Below are 17,382 nucleotides of genomic sequence, written 5' to 3'. Positions count from 1 at the left end.
GCCAATACTCAATCCATCGAGCCACACCAGCCAGGAGTTCCTCTGTTGAATATTAATTGATTATATAGACATGGGTTTATCTCTGGGCTCTCAATTCTATTCCATTGATCTGTATGTGTGTTTTGCCAGCCCCATGCTGTTTTTTTTTTTAAGATTTTATTTATTTATCTTTAGAGGGTAAGGGAAGGAGAGAGGGAGAGAAACATCAATGTATGGTTGCCTTTCGTGCATCTCCTGCTGGGAACTGGCCTGCAGGGAACCGGCCTGCAACCCAGGCATGTGCCCTGACTGGGAATCGAACTGCGATTGTCTGGTTCGCAGGCCTGCGCTCAATCCACTGCCCATGCTGTTTTGATTACCATGGCTTAGTAGTATATAGTTTGATATCAGGTAGCGTGATTTCTCTAACTTTGTCCTTCTTTCTCAAGATTGCTGTAGCTATTCCAGGTCTTTCGTGGTTCCATAAATTTTTGGAATATTTGTTCTAGTTCTGTGAAAAATGCCACTGGTATTTTAATAGAAATTGTGTTGACTTTATAGATTGCTTTTGGGTAGTATGGACATTTTAATGATGCTAAGTTCTTCCTATTCGTGAACATAAATATGCTTCCACTTATTTGTATCTTCTTTCAATTTCTTTTTTCAGTGTCTTATAGTTTTGTGAATACAGGGCTTTTATTTCCTTGGTTAAATTTATTCCAAGGTATTCTGTGACACAATTTTAAATGAAATTGTTTTCTTAGTTTCCCTTTTTGATAGTTCATTATTAGTACATAAAGAAGGCAAATGATTTCTGAATATTTACTTTATATCCTGCTACTTTATCAGGATAAATTTATTTATCAGGTCTAGTGGTGTTTTGGTATACTCTTTTTCTTTATATACAGTATGGTATCATCTGCAAATAAAGACAGTTTTACTTCTCTCTTTCCAATTGAGATGCCTTTTACTTCATCTTCTCTGATTGCTGTGGCTCCAGTACTATCTTGAATAAGTGGTGAAAGCAGACATCCTTGTCTTATTCCTAATCTTAAAAAAAATGCTTATAGTTTTTGCCCATTCAGAATGATGTTGGCTGTAGGGTTGTCATGTTCCTCTATTCCCACTTTGCTGTTTTTTATCATAAATGGGTACTGGATTTTATCAAATGCTTTTTCTGCATCATATCTATTGATATGATCATGTGGTTCGTATCCTTCATTTCATTTACGTAATGTATGCTACTTATTAATTTGCAGATATTGTACCAACCTTGCACCCCCAGAATAAATCCCAGTTGATTAGGGTGTATTATCTACTGAATGTATTGCTGGATCTGGTTTGCTAATATTTTGTTTGAGGGTTTTAGCATCTATGTTCACCAGGGATAGTGACCTATAATTTTCTTTCCTTGTAGTATCTTTATCTGGTTTTGGAATTAGGATAATACTGGCCTTGTAAATGAGCTTGGGAGTCTTCCATCCTCTTCCATTTTTTTGACTAGGCTAAGTGGCTTTGTAAGAGAAAGCCAGGATTACTAAGGACATAAGAGTTGGCATTGGTGCTATTCTTGCCAAAGGTGGGTACAACATAAACAAAATGCCAGTTGTACTGCCTCCTTTGTTTGGCCTGACCAGCCTTCTTCTCTTTCTCCTGTTTGGCCACATTGCGGGGAGGTCTGACTTTCCCAGCACAGGCCAGGGAACCACAGACTTTATCTCCAAGCATGCAGCCAACCACTTCCACAGTGGTCAAAGGCTCCACCTCACACTTGCTCATGGTGGCCTCTTCCTCTAGGGGTATGCCTGCCAGAAGAACAACTCAATCTTCTGGAGCAATTTGCTCCAGCAAGGCTATATGAGCCTTGATCTACCAACAGTCTCTCCACCAGTCAGCTCAAGGGTGTGCAGCTCCTGGGCACTGACAAAAAGCTGTATGTCAGCGACTGAACAGCTTTCCTCTTGAATTTTATGGAAATATTTGAGGATAGGTGTTAGTTCTTCTTTGAACATTTGGTAAAATTCACCTGTGAAGCCGTATGTTCCAGGAACTTTATTTGTGGTAAGTTGTTTTTTTTTTTTTACTGCTTCATTTTCACTAGTTGTAATTGCTCCGTTCTGATTCTTCCTGATTCAGTTTTAGAAAATTGTGTGTTTCTAGCAATTTATCCACTAAGTTCAGAATTTGTTGGCACATAGTAGTATATAATAATTTCTTACAATCCTTTGCATTTCTTTGGTGTCAGTTATTAGTTTTCCTCCTTCCTTTCTGATTTCATTTGGGTCCTCTCCCTTTTTTTTCTTGATAAGGCTAGTTAAAGGTTTGTCAATCTTGTTTATCTTTTTAAAAAACCAGTTCTTGGTTTTATTGCTTTTTTGTGTTGTTGGGTTTTTTTTACTCTATATAAATTTACATTTCATCCTACTATGATCCTTATTATTTCCTTTCAACTACTCACTTTGGGCTTTGTTTGTTATTCTTTTTGCTAATTGCTTTACATTTAAAGTTAAATTACTTATTTGAGATTTTTCTTGTTTCTTGAGGTAGTCCTCTAATGCTCTAAATTTCCCTGTTAGGTCTGCTTTCTCAGTGTCCCACAGATTTTGGATTGTTGTGTTCTCATTTTCACTTGTCGTGAAGATATCTTGTGATTTCTTCCTGGACCTAATTGTTTAGTAACATGTTACTTAGCCTCCATGTGTCTTTGTGCATTTTTTGGTTTTTTCCTTGTGACTGATTTCTAGTTTCATACCATTGTGATCAGAAAAGATGCTTGATATTATTTCAATCTTTTAAATTTATTGAGACTTGTTTTGTGGCCTAATGTATGGTCTCTCCAAGAAAATATTCCATGTGCCCTTGAAAAGAATGTATATTCTCCTGCTTTGGGACGAAATGTTCCAAAGATATCAATTAAATCCATCTGGTCTAGTGTGTCATTTAAGGCCTCTGATTCCATATAGATTTTCTGTCTGGAATATCTATCCATTAATGTCAATGGGGTGTTAAAATCCCCCATGATGACTGTATTTCTGTCGGTCTCTCCCTTTATGTCCACCCCAATCTGCTTTATATATTTAGGTTCTCCTATGTTAGGTGCATATATATTTACAAGGGCTATATCCTCTTCTTGAATTGATCCTTTTATCATTACGTAGTATCCTTCTTTACCTCTTATTATAGATTTTGCTTTAAAGTCTATTTTGTCAGATATTATTGCTACCCCAGTCTTTTCTTCCTCCCCATTTGCATTAAATACCTTTTTCTATCTCTTTACTTTTCGTCTATGTGTCTCTTTCACTCTGAAGTGAGGTCTCTTGTAGACAACATACATCAGTCTTGTTTTCTTATCCATTCAACTACCCTGTCTTTTGATTGGAGAATTTAAGCCATTTACACTTAAAAGAATTATTGATAGGAATGTATTTATTGCCATTTTATTCTTTATAACTATGTTACTCTGTTGTTGTTGTTGTTTGTCTTCTTAAAGAAGACCCTTTAACATTTTTTTGTAATACTGGTTTGGTGGTAATGAACTCCTTTAGCTTTTTCTTATTTGAAAAGCTCTTTGTTTCTCCTTCAATTGATAGCCTTGCTGGGTAAAGTATTCTTGGTTGTAGTTCCATGCTTTTCATCACTTTGAAGTATTTCATGCCAATCCCTTCTGGCCTGAAGTTCCTGTTGACAAATGAACTAACAATCTTATGAAAGCTCCTTTGTAGGTAACCAATTATCTTTCTCTTGCTGCTTTTAAGATTATCTCTTTGTCCTTAACCTTTAATTGTGATGTCTCTTTTTTTTTAAGAGTTTATTTAGTTTTAGAGAGGGGGAAGGGAAAGAGAGAGAGGGAGAGAAACATCAATGTGTGGCTGCTTCTCATGGACCCCTTGCTGGGGACCTGGCCTGCGACCCAGGCATGTGCCCTGACTGGGAATCAAACTGTGACCCTTTGGTTAACGGGCCTGTGCTCAATCCACTGAGCTACGCCAGCCAGGACTAATTGTGATGTTTCTTGATGTGGGCCTCTCTGGGTTCATCTTATATGGGACTCTAGATTTCCTGAACTTTGGTGTCTTTTTTTTTTCCGCCAGATTAGGAAAGCTTTCAGTGATTTTTTTTTTATTTTAATTTTTGATTTTAAAGAGAGGAGAATGGAAGGAAGAAAGAGAAACACTGATGTGAAAAAGAAACATCAATTGGCCACCTTCCATATGCACCTTGATCTGGGATCAAACCTATAATCCAGGCATGTCCCTTTACTGAGAATCAAACCATCAACCTTTCAGTTTGCAGGAAGATGCCCAACCAACTGAGCCACACCAGTGGGGTTTCAGTGGTTATTTCTTCAAGTAGGTTCTTGATCCCTCGCTCTCTCCTCCTTCTGGTAACCTTATGATGTGGATGCGGTTACACATCATGTTGTCCCAAAGGACCTTGAAACTATCCTCATTTTTTAAAAATTCTTTTTTCTTTTTGTTTCTCTGATTAGATGTTTTTTGCTACCTTGTCCTCCAGATCACTGATTCGATCCTCTACTTCATCTAACCATTTATTCCTTCTAGTGTATTCTTCATTTCAGATATTGTATTCTTCATTTCTGATTGGTTCTTTGTTATGGTTTCTGTGTCCTTTTTTATATCTGTTGTAGTTTTCACTAAATTCCTTATAGTTCTAAGTTCCTTGAGCATCCTCATAACCATTATTTTTAACTCTATATCTGGTAAATTGTTTGCCTCTATTTCATTTAGCTCTTTCTCTGGAGATTTCTCCTCTTCTTTCATTTGGTATATGTTTCTTTGTCTCCCCATTTTGGCTGCCTCTTGGTATTTGTTTTTATGTCTTAGGTAGATCTGCTATGACTCCTAGTCTTGTTAAGGTGGCCTTATGTAGTAGTTGTCTTGTGAAACCCAGTAACACAGTCTCCTTGATCCCCTCCTCTGGTTGCTCCAGGAATGTCCCTTGTGTGGTTTATGTGGATCTTCCTGTTGTAATTGAGTCTTGATTTCTATTGGCCTATTCATGCTTCAGGTAGACTCTCAGGCTGGCTGACTATGAAGACCAACTCTGACCACAATGGATGAGCTGCTATGCAGGTGCTGACCTCACAAAGTAGAATTCCTCAGGAGGGTCTGATGCCTACCAAGATCTCCCTTTGGATATGAAGTTAATTGGATCTTGCTCTGATGTTGTCTGAAGCTGGCTACTAGGTGTGTTGGTTCTGGGACCTCTTAGGAGGGACTCCATTACAGACCAGTATCAGACACTGTCTGTGATTGGCCCTGGGTAACCTGTTTGGAGCTACAAAGCAATCTACAGTCTGTGGCTGACTCTTTGGGGCCTGGATGTGCACCAAGGCAGGCTTTTACAAGCACTGTGCCCAGGGCCAAGTCAGCAAAAGTCCCAAGGAAATCCAATATCCACCCCTGCCTGCCTCCACTGGCTGGCTGCCTGTTAGACTCAGTCACTGAAAGAGTCTCTGGCAGTACTAGAGTTGTATGAGGTAGAGTCTCAGTGAGTCACCAGGTAGTGGCGAGTGGTGTTCATCATGCTGGTATAGGTTCAAACTCAGTGCAAATGCTGGATCCGAGACCACTCAGGAAATGTCCCAGGGTAAACACCAAGTCTAGCTGCCACCTGCTATGTGCTTAAAAACTTTTGTGATGGGGCAGGGCCTCAGAGAGTCATCAAGGTGAGGCCGGCAGAGTTTATCGGGCTCAAACAGACCAATATCTGCCCAAGTTAAAGGAGAGCACTACATTACTAGAGTGTGTGAGGGAGAAGTAAAATATTATGTTTGTCTTCGCTCACAGACCTTCTCAGTGAGGCCTTTCTCAAGCCCCTATTTAAAGTCACAACCTCCCAACCAGCACTCATAAGCCCCTCTCTGCTTTCTTTCTCTACAGTCCTTGTCACCATCCATCTGTCATATTAGGCATTTATGCCTATTGCCTCTACTAGAATGTCAGCTCCATCAGGTCTGGAAGTTTGGGACTGTTTTGTCACCTGCTACTGCCCAACCCTAGGGGTGCTTGGTAAGTATCTGTGGCATGTGCTATGGAATCACCTTGTGTTCACATGGTCCCGGAGCATTATTTATGTACAAACTCTGCTTCAGTTCTTTTCTCATTAGTCACTTTTAATGGGCTTTAAAGTTGTGACACAGAGCTTCGTTATAGGATGATCACCTGGAAGATCCAGGATATCATTTCACTTATTTTTTAAAGAACAACATTGAAATGAACAGGCAGAGAAAACCTGCAGATCCCACAGTATACATCAGGAGACCCATACCTTTCCTAGATCCCATTTTGAGAAATACTAGATTAGAAAATGGTAAGAAAGCCATAGTACCCACAAATGAAGAGGTCACAGACCACAGTCCCAAACAGAAACAGAGAGCCCAAATAATGGCCTGCATAGATAAAAGCACAGCACTACTTGATAAGCCATTCAAAGTCTGTAAGTCCCACTGATGACACCTGTCATTTCACTACCCTAGGGCATAAACTTTCACATTTGAAGGCCCTTACAGTCTGATCCAAGTTTATGTTCCACTTCCATTATCAGTTATTTCCACTGACAAGCAAATGAAGCTCTGCCCATCAAACATCTCCTTGGGCCCTGCAGTAATTTTTTGTGGGTTTTATATTAATTACCCCAGTAATGCATTCACACTAAATAAGCCAGCAGAGAAGCAAAAGAGAAAAGTAAGTTATTTATAAGCACAAATCAGCCCCTGCCCCACCTGGACACCCACTTTGACATTTGAGTCTTTTCCAAACCCATCTGTACATAACGTAAATAGAGCCACTTCATCCCTTCCCAAACATGTCCCTCTTCTGCAATCAAACTATTTGGTAGGCATTCTCAGGATTCACACACAAGCCCTCCTTAGCCATTCGCAAATTCCGTCAGCCCTTCCGTTATGGACTTTTGGCAATTGTCATACAACATCCCACCGGGTTGTCTGGTGGTGTTACTTAACCTTTCCCACATGTGCCCTAGCAGACCAAGTGCCCCACTGGACTGTGTTTCTCCAGGACAGAGTCCCTCCTTTATGGGCAACTGTGAGCCTACCACATGGCAGCCACACATCACTAATCATCCCTCACAGCACAGGAACCACTAGTTAAATCTTCATTTACTCTATAGAAACCCATTTTGTTGTTTTTAGAACAGAAAATGCTTGCATTACTCTTCTGGCGGGGTCACTGGCAGCAGGAGCAAAGTCCTTGTGTGGAGCTCAGCATGCTCCCCGATCCATGAGGGGGAGCCAGTGAAAAGCAGAATTAGAAACATTTTCCTCTCAGCCCTGGGTGCCTCTTTAAAAGGAGGACAGGCTGATGAGTCATCCATGAGAAGTGAAGAAAACAAGAAAACAAATTAAAATTGTGAAAGAAAATGATCGTGCAGTGAAGAAAAGAACAGACATCTCCGAAGAAATGGGGCAGGATGGTAAACTCAATGTTAGTCATAAAATTTAAAAAGCAGTCGTCTGAATATAAAACAAAATACAGGGAAAGAAGAAGAGCTATGGGCAGGTGAGCCATGAGGTAAAGGAGGGCAGACAAGATGATTTCTTCACGGCTGCAGGAGTTTGAACTAACCAGAAGAAAATGAGACATCAGCTAGTTGGTACAATTTTCCAATGTATATGTTATTATAAAGAAAGGATGTTAAAGGCATCACCTTATATCCCTTGGGTTTGTGATCTCAAACAAAAATCAACATTTATCATTTTATTACTTAATCGTTTCCCCAGCTTCATAATTAGATCCAAAATTAAATGACTTTATAATGAAAAGATAACCTTTTAGAAGTTTGTTATGAAAAAGTTTAGAAAATATTTGAGTTGCTAAAATGAAATGTCTATGAAGTATGTAGTATGATGCTATGAGATCTTTTTTGAAAAAGACTTTCTTAATTAAGCTTAAGCCTGCCATAAATATAAATGCCCTGGCTAATAGTCTAACTGGGGGGGGGGGGGGGGGGGGGGGACCAGAACAATTCACTCTTTCCCTTCTCCAGCAAAGGGCAAGTATTATGTGATACAGTGCGTGTGTGCATCTCCCTCCGTCCCTCTCTCTGTCTCTCCCCTTGTCCTCTATCTCTGTGTCTTTCTGTCTCTCTCTCCCTCCCCTGCCCTTCCAGGAGAGTCTTTGACGGAGGCTTTTTTTAGAACTACATAATCTATTTGCAGACCCTAATTAGTATAGTGATTCCATGAAGACAGAAAGCAAGTAATACTGGAGCATTCAGAAATCTTTTTCTTCCAGATAAAGATTCAAATACTGCTGATACAATAGGATCTGGCTCTCTAGTATCTTGTTCAAGAAGAGGAAAATGATTTCCCCTAGGTCCTGCTTGCTCTCTTGCAGGGCCCTTTCAATCTTCTGATAACCCAAGTCTTCTAGGAGAATCTGGGGGAACTAAAAGTAGCCTAGGCTACCGCCTGGGTGAAATTCTGAGCAAGGAGAGGCCAACTTTATGAATTCCAGTGAAGTCAAAGAAGGTCTGAGGCATCAGGAGTAATGAAATACACCAGAAAAAGACTCACCAAAATGGAAGATTCCACAGTCAGAGAAACTCATTCAGTGACACTGATGTTAAACACCACTTTCCTTTTTCTGATTTCTGCTGACAAAGTTAGGCAACAAGAAAGACAACTCCAGCCTTGGTCAATGTGGCTCACTTGGTTGGAGCACTGTCCCATACACCAAAATGTGGGGGGTTAGATTCCCCATCAGGACACATACCTAAGTTGTGGGTTCAATCATATATGGGGAGCAACTGATCAATGTTTTTCCCCCTCACATCAATGTTTCTCTCTCCCTCCCTTTCTCTCTCTGTAAAATCAATAAACATATTGAAAAAAAGAAGAAAGAAAGACAACTCTGGCTCCTTAGGACGTATGTGACTCTCAGCAACTCAGGGATCATGCCATGGAACTGAAGATGCAAAATCAAAGTCAGCCCCTGGGTAAATGGAAGATGATGCTCCCATCTGGGCCCGAACAGAGGCTGATCACACCCGATCACCCGCCACCCAACCGAACTGCTCCCCACCTCCCACCGGCCCTGTGCCCCTCCCTCAGCTCTATCATGTCTTTTTTCCATATAAAACCTTCAGACAGGCTATATAATTCATTTTCCCCAGCTTCCTGCTAAAATGTAACTTTTACAAGGTCAAAGCCCTTTTTCTGTTTTGTTCAGACATGCCGCCTGGCACTTGTAAAAGCGGAGTTATTTTCTGAAGGAGTGCCACAGAAGTAAATCCAACAGAGTATTTTAAATATTATAAATGAGCACATAAAAAATAAGATCATTCAACACCACTTATGTTGCCTTTTCACCAAAATGCTTAACCCGAAGAAGCAATGAGGAAGCAATCAGATTAAGATCTTGGGACTTTCTACAAAACAACTGGCCTGTATTCTGCAAAAATACCACTGTCATGGTGGGAGGAAAGAAGGAGAGGGATTGTTTTAGGTGAGAGACATGACAAGCCAAGAAAATACATGATCTCTGACTGAAACCTGGATTTTTTTTATATACCTGTTAAGGACATTTGGGGACAATTGAAAAATATGTTGTATCTGTGTGAGTTAATACTATTACAGTTGTGCAGGAAAGTGTCCTTTTTCCTAAAATATACATACTGAAGTATTTAGGGGTGAAGTGTAATGATGTCTGCAATTTACTTTCAGATGGTACAGAAAAAAATTTATTAGTATTTACATACATTAGAGAGAGAAAGAGAGAGTAGCAATATGTTATCCCTACTGAATAGAGGTGAGAAGTCTACAAACATTCACTGTACTACTCTTTCAACTGTTGTGTAAGTTTGAAATTTTTTTAAATAAAACATGGGTAAGGAGGAGTTAAAAATAAAAGAACTCACGCCAGAGAGACAGTGGGATCAATAGGAGGGCAGTCAGCCCGCAGGAGGAGGGCTGTGCTCCTGGCCTCCCTGCACTCTCCAACCACATCAGCCTCCAGAAAACACCTGAGATCTGGAGTCCCACCTGCTCTCCCCAGTGCCTGGAGTCCGTGCCCACCTTTCCTCCTTTGAGACATGTTTAGATCCTTCCCACCGCAAGAACCCTTCCCAGATTGCTCCCTTCCCAGCTCCCACTATATTTCATTTAAACTCCACCATCTCCCACTGCACCTTCAGCATCCCACACATCACAAAAACCATGGATACTAATTACTGTGCACGTTTCCCCTATCTGCCCAACCAGGAGCCTGTCCATCACAAGCAAAGACCAGAATCCTACTCTCCCTACTTTCTATCCCTAGCAGAGCATGCACAGCACGTTATCCACAGCAAGTACTCAAAACAGACCTTGATTAAAAACTTTCTGTCCCCCACCTGTCCTCATGTCTAGTAAGAGGGAAGATACTATCATCATCACACTGTTACTTCTGTCATGCATGGTTCTGTGGTAAGTGTTGTCACAGGAACACAGGCCATGTAGTCTAGCTTATTGGTAGTGTGTCCACATCCTGGGAAAGGCACAGCACTCTTTGAAGATGGGCATCACGGCTGTCCCATCTATTTTGACCACCCACAGCTATCAGCATGAAAAAAGCACTCAATAAATGGTGAATGGTTGAGTGAATGAATGCTCATTCCATTTCCAAACATATATTATAAATTATAAAAACTAAGACAATAGAAAGTGTAGTAGTTGCACAGACCTGCAAGCACTGAAATTAACATGTTAGACACAATTAAATTGGAAGAACTTTTCTCATTCATGGACTCAAAATCTTTTTATGTCCTAGGTCCTTAAAATATAAAGTTTTTTTATTTTCTGATGGCTATTGCCTTGGATCACCTAAGGAATACAACAAACTCCTTAAAACAGTGACACTGAATCAGGGCAAAGTTATGGAGGGCCATCGGCCTGACAGCTACAGACAAAGGAATGGAGAGGGACCACGAGCACTTTGAAAATGCTCCACAAATGATTCTGATACACTCCTCAGAGAAGCTTTAGCTCTGAAAGCAGAGGGAGAGCTGTACTGATGCTGATCCTGAACAAAAGAGAACAAAGGGCCCCTGGTGCATTCCATCAGCCTGGCTCAGGGTGACTGCCTGCTGGGCACTGCTGGGAAGACATCCCATTATGTTCCCCCCCCCTTTTTTTTTTTTACAAAAACATGACATAAAGCCCCTACACTTGATATAATTGTTACGTAAAATATGTAGAGAGATACTGTCTTCTTTTAAAAATATAAAGTAAATAAACAAGGCATGAAAATAAGTAAGTTTCCATGAAATAAATAAACTTTTAAAGAAAGTTTTGCTTTCCATATCACTGAAGAAGGGAATTATTATTTAAACTATATTCAAGTTTATTAAACAATTTTTTAAAGTATTATAGCCCTGGTGGGTGTGGTTCACTTGGTTGGAGCATCTTCCCATAAACTAAAAGGTCATGCATTCAATTCCTCGTCATGGCACATGCCTAAGTTACGGGGTCAATTTCTGGTTGGAGTGCAGATGGGAGGCAACCGATCAATGTTTGTCTCTTACACTGATGTTTCTCTCCTTCCCTCCCCTTTTCTCTAAAATCAATATGCATGTTCTCGGACGAGGATTAAAGAAAAGTATTATAAAATGTTTAACTTTCATCAGCTTCAAGGTGCATGTTGCCCCCAAAATTTTGCGTGTAACTGACCTTTCAAATCTGCTAACACCTGCTGATTGATTTCATTCTGGATTCTAAGATGTCAATTTCATGAAAATTTTTCTTTGCTTCTTCTCATTTTTCTTGTGTTTCTTCTTGAGAATGGCTAATGAAAATATCACCAATATTATAAGGTATCATTAAACAGTCATCATCTACAAGCATGATGTCCTCACAAGTATCTTCTAAATTTTGGAATTGTTTCTTTTTCACAATCCTCCTGCTCTGAGATTCTATTTGTATTCCATGGAGATCTGTTTATCTTTTGTTCATTTTCCAAAGTAGCACTGGCAAATTCTGCAGTAAGGGTTGTATCATTTACATCTATTCTCTACCCAGCACCACCAATGCTGAACCACCCTTTCCAAAAGGGGTTCCATTTAATAGAAGAATCAGGTGTGGTTAAAAAATAAATAATAATAATACATTATATTGCTAGTCTTTATGCACACCCTCTAACCCCCAAGACAAATGCTAGTTTCTGAGAAAGAAAAAAAAAGTGTATATGTTAACAGAATCTCAGACTTGGAAAGCAAATGTGATGGTTGCCTAGCCTAGTACTCCCCATACTACTAACACAATGAACTAGCATTCATTCTTTCCACAATGACTCTAACAAGCTCATATAACCTTGTTGCAGACATACAGTAACAAGGAGCTCACTACTGCTCAAAGCAGTCCATTTGAAGTTCCACAGCTCTGACTGATCTGCCTTACTGTGAGTAGAAATCTGCCCTCAAGAACTACATGGCCCTTACCTGTGAAAGCCCTGTGCATAGTTCTCTGAAGTCCCCACTGCTCAGATGCCACACCGAATCCTAGGTATTTGACTTCTCAGTGATGAACCACCATACAGACTCCAAGAAGGCCAAAAGAGAGGCACAACCAAACTCCTTATTAGAAGCAGAGATGTCTTCTGATTCTCTTAACCATGCCACTCAGCTGTTGAGGAAGTGGCAGTAATCTCTCAAATGCTGTCAAGACAACCAAAGTCCAAATATAAATCTCTGAGATTCCACTCAGAAGCAGTTTTTGCTTCTGAGCACATACACACCCAGAGGAAATAATAAAAGATCCTCTCCTCCTCCTCCTCTATTCTTCTTCCTTCTCTCTTCCTCCTCTTCCCCGATCTTCTCTTTCTCTTCTCTAGCTTTTTGCCATGGCGTAATATGTGTTAAAAATGCATACTGGGAAGCTTTCTACCTCTGGGGTTGGAACAGCTGCTATCTCAATATTGTTTTTGTCAAGATTTTCTAACATACTTTCCTGTTTTTAAGCTACATGATCTATAATACTAGTTGAGATTACAGAGTGGGACAATTGGCACTCTATTGGCAAGAAGGAGACTCATGGGGTCCTGGGTGTCCATCAAGGACCCCTGTCAAACACACCTTCCTGCATGGCTAGCTTGCATGAATGGCCCGACTTATCCTGAGAAAGGTCACTCACAAAGGCTCTGGGATAAACACGGGAAAGTACACTCATAATAAAAATCAGAGCAAAGAATTTATAACAGGGAGCCTAAAGAAACCCAATGTGCTTGAGTCCTTGGTTTTTCCAACAGCACAAAGCATTCAGAGAATGTTCCACAGATTGTGGTCAATTCCATCTGGGAGACTTAAGAAGAAAAAGAAAAATCTTAAAAGAAATAAGATCAGCCCTGGCTGGTGTAGCTCAGTGGATTGAGCATGGGCCTGCGAACCAAAAGATCGTGGTTCGATTCCCAGTCAGGGCACATGCCTGGGTTGCAGGCCAGTTCCCAGTAGGGGGCAGTTCCCAGCAGGGGACGCATGAGAAGCAACCATACATTGCTATTTCTCTCCCTCTCTCCTTCCCATCCCTTCTAAAAGATAAATAAATAAATAAATAAATAATTTTTAAAAAGAAATAAGATCAGACATATCTTAAAATCAGGGCTCTGAAAGGCCCAGGTACAAGTAAAAAAAGACATGCCAACTGGTTCACTCTCACTTGCACCTGCTGCAAATGAACACCCCTCAGGTGAACACACACACACACACACACACACACACACACACACCCGCTCAGGAACCTCTGACCATACAATAGGAGCAAAAGACTACATACAGCTAAGAGATAAAAGTCTGCTTTGCTGATGCCTGAAACAACCCTGGGAAGCACATCCACAAGTAATCACTAAGCAATCGGGGCTAAAGATGGCACAAAAAAGATAGCTCCTCAACCTCCCTCGTGAGACACTAGAGTCCAGTTAAGAGGCCAGCATTTTCCATCACCTTTTCAAGGGGGCCCAACAGAGAGTGATCCCAACAGAGGGTGTGGCTTCTATGGTCTCGGACCTACTGAAACTTCGAGGTGTGGCAGTGGCTAAAAAACAGGAAGCTTGGTGCTAAGCCATATGCAAGACTTCATAGACCTCCTGACATAAAGAGCAAAGGCGTTTGGGGTTCCTGTTAAATGTATGAGAGGAGTTTTGGACTTTCAAAAGTTCAGCCACTGCCCACAGAGTTCTCTCTCAAATCAAGAGGACAAATCCAAACCAATTACTTACAATGGCCTGACCTCACCCAAATGCTCTCTCACTCAAAGCATTGCCTTATTTGGATGAGCATTGAGAATACAGCCTGTCACAACCATCTTGCCCAGGACAGGACCAGTGAAACTGGAGGGCTTAACAAATATAAGGTCACTGGCTTTTCAAATAAGATATCCTCTGACCTAAATAAGACTAAAATCTAGAGCCACTCTCAAAAACAAAAACAAAAACAAAACAAAAAAAGGCCATGAACACGATGTGACATGATGGCACTTCAAAGCCTCTATTTGCCCAGAAACATCTTCCTGCTGTGTTGCCACTGTTCTTTTCCAGGCTCAAACTCCTATACCAACAGAGTCACTGCAAAGAACCAGCAAACAAGGCACTGTTTCCAGGAAGCCACTAAGAGTGTGTTTCATTCTCAGAGATGAGAGAAAAAGAAATAAAGGGATTTTCTCCAGCTTTCTCATCTCCCGGGCCTGCTGGTTGTCACTCTGGAATCAGAGGTTAGCCGGAAGTGATACCATCCATCTAAGGAGACCATCTGGTACAATCCTCTGCCTTAAAAGGAAAGATGTTATTATGCCCACTTTACAGATGCGCTGGCCAAGATACTTGTCCAAAACTGCACAGCTAGTGAGTGAGTAGAAAAAGAATAAGAACCCAGGTTTGCTGCTTCCAGGTGCAGGGCTCTTGCCAACTGATGTGTTTTCTTGTAGAAGGATATAGAGACTGATCAAGCAGTGAACTTGATAATAATTCATGTACTAGGGCAGGGCCTGTTTCACCTAAGTAGATGACGAAGGAGAAAACATGGAGGGGAGGAAAGAACAAAATATCTCCTCTACTTCATTTACTCTCAATGCCAATTCTGACACAGACAACCCGTGTCAAAGTTGCTCCTTGATTCTCTGAGCTACGACATTCCTTCTAAGTCTTTTAAGGCCTTCTCTGAGTCTGAAATGACTCCTCACAAGGAAAACATGGGATTCCTGGAACTGAAGTCTGGACTGTATCACAGAGGCTGGCAGACAATGACACCCACCACGGCAACAAGGATAAGGTCGACGGAGGAAGGCCAGAGCTGCATCCCCTTCAGATCCCAACGGTGGCTGAGCCCGCCAAGGGGCAGGAACACTGCGGGAGTTGTGCGGGGGGGACGGGCAGTTGGCCAGATGCCCTGGAATTCTAGGAGAACCAGGCAGTCCAGTGGAAATGAGAGTTCTGGCAAAGGAACAACCATGGAGGATGGTGACGCACAGTCTTGTCAAAGGTTCCAGACGAGCCTAGAGGGCGCCTGGACACTCCATTGATCTGCTACAATTCAATCCTAACCTAGAATCATTTCCTCTTTATATGCTTCCTGTACATCCATCTTGACAGACCAGTTAGCATTTCTTTGAGACAAGTAAGAACGAGTCTACCCTCCCAGCTGCTTTTTCTAGGAAATGGTTTACTTGGGATCAGATTTGCTGAGGGCAGTACAACTAGGTATCAATGCCAAAGGCTGCTGAAAACACGGCTTAAAACTAACTCTTTCAAAAGAAGTAATTCCAGACTTTGATGTTGGCGCCCCCCCCCCCCATCCCGCCCCAAAACAAATGGCTCTTAACATTCTCTAAACTCCCTGCGGTTGTTTTCAAAGGGCTGCCCTGTCCTCTGACAGGTCTGCCAGAACCCAAGGCTCGGGTGTTTGTTTTTGTCTTGGTTCCTGCCTTCTTTCACATTTCTTCAGAATAAGTAAGAAAGCCCAGTTTGGAAGGGGAACTGGTGATAGAGAAGGACTTTCTCATCCCGCTTTTACTCCGGGCACAAAAGTTTTCTAGGCGCAACACTCTACTGTACTTTTTCACCTCCCGGCCGCGTCATTCCCCTGAGCTTTCCTACCCCTAGTAGGCCTTCCTTTTTTAAAAGTGAAGAAACCAATTGCTCCCGGGAGGCAAAAGAGGACTTGGCGCCTTGGCCAAGTAACTTAAAGTTTCCGCCGGAAGGAAATTATCAAAGGAGAAGGAGAAAGCCCTACACCACCCGAGGGGCTGCGGCCGGGACCAGCACCGGCTTCAATCTTCTAGTTCCAGCACAGGGTCTTGGGCGCCAGCCCGGCCCTGGCCCCGGCCCTGCCCCCAGCGCAGCAAAGGCTGAGCAAATCCCAGGAAACCGACCGGTGGCTGTGGAACGAGTCTAGAAAGCTCCAGAGCAGGCTCGGACCCGGACCTCAGCAGGGCTGGAGAAGAGGGAAAGGGGGGGAGACAGGACACCGGGACCGAGGGGCGCACGGGCCAGGGGAGGAGGAGAACAAGAGGCTGTGGGGTACCCGGTGTGGAAACTACCGGGGCGCACGGACTAGGGGAGCGCCAGGAACCAGGCAGGCGCACAGACGGTTGGGGCGAGGGGAGGTGGACACAGGAGTAAAGGAGAGCGCACGGACCAAGGGGAATCAGGAGTTGGGGAGGACAAAAAGGGACTCGCAGACTGGGGCGGTCTCAGGGGATGAGAGGGGTGCGGGAACCGTGGGAGGCGCACGGACGAGGTGGGCGCACGAAAGAGAGTGTCCCCGGCTGTCCCCGGCCGGCGGCGCAGGACTCACCCCGAGAAGACACACTTTGAGCTCCCGTATCGCCATCATGTGCTCCGGGCTGGACCGGGCAGAGGCTTAGCATCCTCCGGGCCCGGGCCGCGCCGCGCCCACGCCGAGCCAGCGTTCTCCAGTCTCCGCCTTTTCCTCGCGGCGCCCGCTGGCGGAACCGCCACCGCTGCTATTTCTAGGCCTACAGCCCAGCCGCGGTCGGTCACGTGGCTGCCGGCCGGCTCCTCCCGGGCTTTGGTTCAGACCTCCTCCGGCCCCAGCTCCAGGAACGCCCTCGGGACCACGTCAGCCTCCCTGGGACGCGGGGCTAGGGACAGCGGCTGGACCGGGTTCTACTGATCCCCCTCTGGCATCTGCCTCTCCAGCCCCAGCCCGGCACAGTGTCCATGGTGTGGAAGGAAGACTTGGCCCCACGACGGGCTGCATCGCTGACTTGCATTCCTCATCTGAAAAGTGGGTGCAGTCAGCCGAGGTCATTTGTATGGGAGCACTTGGGAGTCCATGTGTCTGTCCCATCATTAAATAACATTGTAGGTTATCCCTCAGGGATGAAGCCAAGCAAGAGACAACTGTGAGGATTAGAAGGAGGGGTTTACCCCCATT

The 17,382-nt window shown here is 42.9% G+C and overlaps 1 protein-coding gene and 1 pseudogene across 1 annotated transcript in view; both read right to left on the bottom strand.

Moving 5' to 3' along the window:
* The window catches only part of RAB31 (RAB31, member RAS oncogene family), a 157,215-nt gene extending 140,253 nt beyond the window's left edge, over positions 1-16,962 (bottom strand). The window contains exon 1 of the mRNA XM_037154081.2: positions 16,780-16,962. Coding sequence (XP_037009976.1) covers positions 16,780-16,818 — 39 coding nt within the window. The 5' untranslated portion in view covers positions 16,819-16,962. The remainder of the gene's footprint in view (positions 1-16,779) is intronic.
* LOC128627985 (FAU ubiquitin-like and ribosomal protein S30) lies at positions 880-1,970 on the bottom strand (annotated as a pseudogene).
* Positions 16,963-17,382: the final 420 nt, after the last annotated feature.

This window comes from Artibeus jamaicensis, unplaced genomic scaffold (genome assembly GCF_021234435.1).
Source record: "Artibeus jamaicensis isolate MK-2021 breed Jamaican fruit bat unplaced genomic scaffold, CSHL_Jam_final contig_511, whole genome shotgun sequence".
Lineage (NCBI taxonomy): Eukaryota > Metazoa > Chordata > Mammalia > Chiroptera > Phyllostomidae > Artibeus > Artibeus jamaicensis.
This window is presented reverse-complemented; position numbering and strand designations above follow the sequence as displayed.